We start from the raw sequence: 6,754 nt of genomic DNA, 5'->3' as shown, positions 1-6,754 counted from the left end.
GCGATACTGGCCCTGTATTTACTTGGTTTCGGATCGATACCAAATTTTGCAGACCACTAAATGCAAATAAATCAACTTCAACTTCAATTTTCTGCAGAACATACGCAGATTTAACGATCTACAGATCATAAATCAAGAATATAAGCAACGCCATGATTTGAAGATCAGCGATTTTACTGTTGCGTCACGAAGGCGTCCTTGGTGTTCCCTCTGACCCGGAAATGTTCACTTACATTTAACAACAACATCGATACATGCCAGCTAAGTCAGTTGTGCGTTTGAGCAGGTATGAGATGCTTTTTCTTTCCTTTTTCTTTGTTTAATTACTTTTTTAAAAACATATATTTCGCTGGTGGTGTTGTTGCTCCAGTGTGTTCTGGAGCTGACTAGCCAGCAAGCTAATGACAGTTGGCTAGGCTATTGTGATGCTAAATAGCTGACAGTGTTCAGATCTGTCAGTAACAGACACAATCAGTCACATTCAGTGACGCACTGTGCAGATAAAAGCATTTCACAGTTAACATCATGTATTAAAGCCCGCTCAGTGATCATGATTTGAGTACAGCTCTGATCTGAGTAAATGTGGATATGGATTGATGAATATTGCACGGTTTGTTTTTTTGTGTCTGTCTTTAATTAGTTGTAAGTTTTTACATCAAGATGTCAGTGGAGCTTGACGTGTTTGTGGGAAACACCACCATCATGGACAAGGAGGTGTATCAGTTATGGCTGACTGGATATACAGGTAGGTAAAGCCACTGCTTAGAGAAATACAATGCACATACACTTAACTATAAAATCACATATAAAAACAAATATGATATATAACGCCACTTTTTTGGTTTACTAAAGTTTTGGCGTTATTCTGTCACACGTCAAAATGAATTACATTAGAATTTATTAGAATTATGGTTTGAATGGCAGTTAATGAATGGCATTTTAATTGTTCACCCATGTATGAATTTTGTAGTGCAAGATGCTGTAAAAGTGAGAATAGAAGGAGGTGTGATGGAGGAATGTGAGGCCAGTCCCGAGGTCCTCATGAGTGACACTATGGACCAGTTCCGAACCTTTCAGATGTGTGAGAGGCTTTTACAAAATCCAGCAAAGCTAGCTAACCAACTGCTGTTTCAGATACCACCAGATCGACAAGCCATGCTGATAGAAAGGTATGCATTGTCATATGCTTGTTCTCACTGAAGCAGCATTCACACGTTACATGTTTTTCCCACCTTTTTTTACATTTATGCCATTTAATTGACACTTTTATTCAAAGCATCTTACAGTTGTGAACACATACAATCTAAACAATTGAGGATTAGGGGCTTTGCTCAAGGGCACAACAGTGGCAACCTGGTAGTGGTAGTACTTAAACTAGGGATCCTCTTATTACAAGTCCAGTTTATTAACCACTGAACTACCACAAGCTAAATTTGAATTGAACAATTTTATTAGAGATAGAGTGAAACAATGAGAAAACTTAAGGAAAGACTAAAATCAGAGAAGAATTAAAGAAATGTCTAATGGCTCAAATCAGGAAATCAGTGAGCTGGTGAGCATGTGTTGAGAGTATAATTCGTTGTCAAAAGGCCCATACTCACAGTACAGTCATTAGTGAGCCAGTCACCTCTAAATCACTCAGATAATGCAGGGTAATTAAGAAGACATAGCTAATACAGTGTTCACCAAATGTGTTCAATTAAATTAATTGTCTTTTAGATCTGTTATAGATTACATTGTGTGGAACTATATAGAATGACTGCATCATATTAACATGATCTTTTTATCTCAGATATTATGCATTTGATGATTCCTTTGCACGCGAGGTCCTTGGAAAGAAACTCTCCAAAGGGACAAAAAAAGACCTTGATGATGTTAGTGCAAAAACCGGCATTACGCTTAAAAGCTGCAGGCGACAGGTGGGTAAAATGTATTGCATTTTTAAAAATCTTTTAAATAAAGTAAAAGTAAAAAGTAAAATTCGATTCTTGGTCACAGTTTGACAACTTTAAACGCGTGTTCAAAGTGGTGGAGGAACTGAAGGGCCCCCTGGTGGAAAATATTAGCCAACACTTTCTGCTCTCTGATCAGCTGGCAAGGTGAGATAGTAGATGCATGATTTGTTGTATGTTACATCGTGTTTACCAGGGGCCATATGTATGAAGGGTAAAATTCAATGAAATTTATATTACCAAAATTCTAAATGTTGGTTGTTAGATATCAAATTTAGATACTTAAATGATAAACACTAGTTTTTAGCTTGAGTGTTTCAGGTCCAGCACTTTTAACTGTATCTGTTACCCTGTGCCATTCTTTTTATTGTTCAGGCTTTTTCATTTCAATTCATTTTCACCAGTTGCTTATCCTTGTCGGGCTTGTGCTGGATTCAGGTTCCACTACAAAACACTGGGCACAAGGCTGAAATACTCTGGACAGGGCACTAATTAATTGCAGGGCTTTTGTCGGCCACCCTGCCCCAGAGATAGCCAATCATATCATGTCAATTTAAACTGTTTTCTTTCGTTAATATTTCACAAGCAGTGACATTCAAATTCGATTATTTGTATTTGCTTATTCCAGCCATGTTTTTTGCAACATTTCACAGAACTCTGTAGGCTTTATATTTTTGGTAGCGCACTGCTCTCCTTCCAGCATTAAAGTGTCCAAAATTCCCTACAACAATCTGTATAGCAGGTGTGTAAAACAATAAACAAATGTACATACCTAATAAAGTACTTATTGATTATATTTATACACTATATGACCAAAAGTGTATGGACACTATACCAACCTTCACTTGGGGCTTTCCACAACATTTTGGAATGTATCTTTGGAACATTGTGCCCATTTAGTTCAAAAAAGGATTTGTAAGGCCAGACACTAAGAACACTGCAGTTATAACACAGGTAAATCTTTATAAACATTTATTTTGGTGAAGGAATTTATAGCTTCAGTATGATATTTTTTGTACTTTGCCAGGCATGCTGTTTCATTCCTTTAATATTTTTATTACTGGATACTCCTGCCAATATTTTACAGGGATTATGCAGCCATAGTATTCTTTGCCAATAATCGTTTTGAGACGGGAAAGAAGAAGCTTCAGTATCTCACCTTTCAGGACTTTGCCTTCTGTGCTGGGCAGCTTATTAGCAACTGGACGGTTGGAGCTGTAGGTGAGAGACATTTCATTGTTAGTTTTATTAATGCTAGCTATTGTTAAAATAGTATGAAATATGTAATTTGATGTAGCCATGTGTCAAACACTTGGAGACTATGTGGGATTCAACAAAAAACTAAATGTGGTTGTTGGGACCAGAAATCGTTGAGCTAATACGAAAATCCCATAATTTTACCTTTCCTGTCTTGAAAATATCTAATTAGAGTAAACAAGGCATCAAAAGGCAAACAAACAAAATGTGGTTTTCGGTGCATCTCCCAAGCTGTACATTGGTTAGTATTATATGAGAATCATTATGGGATACTGATCTCTGGATAAAATATCAGTCAGTGACTATGATAAAACCAGCAGAGCAGATGCTGAAAATCCTTAAATCCCAAAAACTATTGCTCTCACTGTTGCTGCTTAATAAAGTAACTTCTTCTTTCTCTGCTCTTTTGAATTGTGTTCCCCCCCTTTGAAGATAATATGGTGGATGATATGGATGTGGATCTAGACAAAGAGTTCCTTCAAGACCTCAAAGATCTCAAAATGTTAATCACAGACAAGGATCTTTTGGACCAGCACAAAAGGTATTCGATTGCAGCCAGGCAGGAATTTCTAGTGACTGATTTGGAGGCATTAGTCTCAACAGGATGAGTGTAAATGTCAGAAGTTTGCATGGTAATGAAATGATTTTCTTTGTATGCAGTTTAGTATGTGTAGCTCTGCGAGGAAAGACCAAGGTCTTTAATGAGATGGAAGCCAATTTTAAGGTAAGAGCGCATATGTTTTTTATGCAATAGTTGCTTCTATCCATGTTAGACTAAAAGTATGAAAAAACTGCACTAAGGTTAAAGAAATTACTAGCCTAAAAAATGTAAACATTGACTACACGTTTATGCTCAGCACATGGCTAATCGCCCACAGGTCACAGGTTAAGAACCCCTGCTGTAGATAGACATAGTTGAATGTAGTCAAGTATTGACTGTGCAAGCTGTTGTGCAGTTCATCAGATCAGTTAACAGAGGGTATAAGTAATGGGTCTGAGTATGGAGAACTTTTTGAACACAAGTACAAGGCATAATAAGTTCTCAACTACAGTTTGGAACTGTTCTATCATGTAACTATAGCTGACTGAATATCTTCAATGGATATATTTCCTTTCTGTAGAATCTCTCCAGAGGACTTGTCAATATTGCAGCCAAATTAACAAACACGAAGGATGTCCGTGATTTCTTTATTGATCTTGTGGAAAAGGTACCCATCATAACTTATAAGAAAGTGCTAAAAAGTTGGTAAATTAGTCATGATGTTGCATTAAGACTGCACATGTGTTTTCTTTACAGTTTATTGAGCCTTGCAGATCAGAAAAATGGACATCTACAGATGTCAACCTCTACCTCACCCACTACACAAACTCGGCACACATACTAGACACTTTTAAGTAAGTGCATTTCAATACTACGAGAGTATGCCAATGCCACAATATTGTTCTTGTTATTCTATGTTGCAGTGTTATCAGCCATTTGGGCCTTTACATTCAGACGTAATTGGCTGTGTCTGAGAAGGGATTGGTGTCTTGTTTGTGGTTTGTTCTTGCTTTGTAGTCAGTGATTCTGTGGAAAACAGACCCACTGTATAATGCATTGACATTATGCACTATAAGTCTATTGTGACTTGCTGTAACACGGTGGCTAAGTGGGTAGCACTGTCGCCTCACAGCAAGAAGGTCCTGGGTTCGATCCCCAGGTGGGGCGGTCTGGGTCCTTTCTGTGTGGAGTTTGCATGTTCTCCCCGTGTCTGCGTGGGTTTACTCCGGGAGCTCTGGTTTCCTCCCACAGTCCAAAAACATGCAAGTGAGGTAAATTGGAGATACTAAATTGTCCATGACTGTGTTTGATATAACCTTGTGAACTGAAGAACCTTGTGTGAAGATAAACTACCGTTTCCTGTCATGAATGTAACCAAAAGTGTGAAACATGACGTTAAAATCCTAATAAACAAACAAACAAACTTGCTGTAACAAGTGACTCACTAGATTTTTGTACTACAAAAATGTGGTACAAATAATGTATTAAAAATGTCTTTAAATATTACAGGTTAATAGTTTTGTCGTATTACCCACCTCAAACCACAACACTTAAAATGAGTGCCATTTCTTCAAACATCCTTATGTATTGTTCTCTCCAGTAAAAAGGTTCCATATTATCATTCCCCTAAAAACATTCCAATTCCTCTGTTGGCTCACTGGCTACCAGTTTTTTTGTGCATCCAGTTTAAAAGAATTTACATTTTCTTGTTTTGCCCTGTTTAACTGGACCTCTTCAGTACTTTGCTGTCTGTACTGGTCTGGTCATTGCTGGTGGCAGATCCTTTGAGTGACATGACCACCAAAGTGTGGATGTCTCAACCACAACCTTTTTGGCTTTGGTTTATCTTTTAAATACTTGAACTGTCCTTATCACTTTCAAAGAGTGTTTTGTTTTCTATGTTTAGTGACCTTGAGTATGTTAAAGGTGCTAAATGAAATAAACCTTTATAAATAATAAAATTATTATCTGTAACAGTTGTAGTAAACTGTGCATAACCAAACTCCTAAATTTAATGTTACCCTGGCTGAGCCTGAGCTGGTTCAGGAAAAAAAAAAATCTTGGTGGTTTTTAGTCTGGCACCATCACTGGCACCAGTGCAGTCACTGTGTTTGTGGAAAAGGGGTTATAGAGTTTGCTGTCCTCGTTCTAGAGAAGTACATTGTTCTACCATTGGAGGTCACTGTGTCTTAAATGCTTTGCTGTGGATCTATGTACAGTACAGTAGATTTGAAATGTAACATGTAAAATCACAACTGATATACTAAATTATAACACGTTTACATCAAACCATAATTTTTTAATGTTTCATCGAAGACTAAATATTTGATCAATCTAAGAAAGAAGTTAGAACGTTTTGCTTTCTCATCATAAAAATGTCTTTATAACATTTTTGTCTCACACGCTCTTTAACTTTCATTTTCTTTTTAAGGCACCAGACTGTCTGGACAAGATATATGGGAGTTATTAAAAGCTGCATCCTCCGAATGTATCATGAATGAAGAAAAATCTTTTTTCCCCTTGCTTCATTCCTTTTCTCTTTTTTTCATCTTTAATCATCACAACTGCTTCAAAATCAATCCAGCCACGCTCACTGCTCTACCCTTTTTTATTCCAAATCTCTTCATAATTCTCCTTCTCTAATCTTTATCCAAATACCTCTTTCCAACAGCTGGCCAACAACCTCCCCCTCGCTCCCCCCTTCCCTATTATCATCCGTTTATTCCTTTACCCTTTGGTAACTGTCAATCACAGGATGACTTGTAAATAAACAGAGTTTTACAGATCCTGCCTGCACTGTGTTCTTACTGACTTTACTGTACATGCTTTAAGCAAAAAACGTCTTGTGATATTATAATATTAATATAATATTAATTATTTATTATAACAGTAACATAATTTAACAGTTGTGATCATTTTACATTTTTACATTTTAGAGGCATATGACATACTTGCATTGCATACATTGCATGGTTACATTTATTTTTCAACCCTGTGGCACAGT

At 37.0% G+C, this 6,754-nt stretch overlaps 1 protein-coding gene across 1 annotated transcript; it reads left to right on the top strand.

The window, feature by feature from the left end:
• Positions 1 to 206: 206 nt before the first annotated feature.
• Positions 207 to 6,535, top strand: fibpa (fibroblast growth factor (acidic) intracellular binding protein a). The gene is made up of 11 exons (XM_062999794.1): positions 207 to 286; positions 641 to 745; positions 971 to 1,169; positions 1,793 to 1,919; positions 1,999 to 2,099; positions 3,040 to 3,173; positions 3,642 to 3,750; positions 3,870 to 3,933; positions 4,331 to 4,417; positions 4,507 to 4,604; positions 6,182 to 6,535. Exons 2-11 carry the CDS (start codon positions 661 to 663, stop codon positions 6,249 to 6,251), a joined length of 1,074 nt encoding a protein of 357 aa, XP_062855864.1. The 5' UTR covers positions 207 to 286; positions 641 to 660; the 3' UTR covers positions 6,252 to 6,535.
• Positions 6,536 to 6,754: the final 219 nt, after the last annotated feature.

The sequence above is a fragment of the Trichomycterus rosablanca genome, chromosome 8, assembly GCF_030014385.1.
Source record: "Trichomycterus rosablanca isolate fTriRos1 chromosome 8, fTriRos1.hap1, whole genome shotgun sequence".
In the NCBI taxonomy this organism is placed as follows: domain Eukaryota; kingdom Metazoa; phylum Chordata; class Actinopteri; order Siluriformes; family Trichomycteridae; genus Trichomycterus; species Trichomycterus rosablanca.
This window is presented reverse-complemented; position numbering and strand designations above follow the sequence as displayed.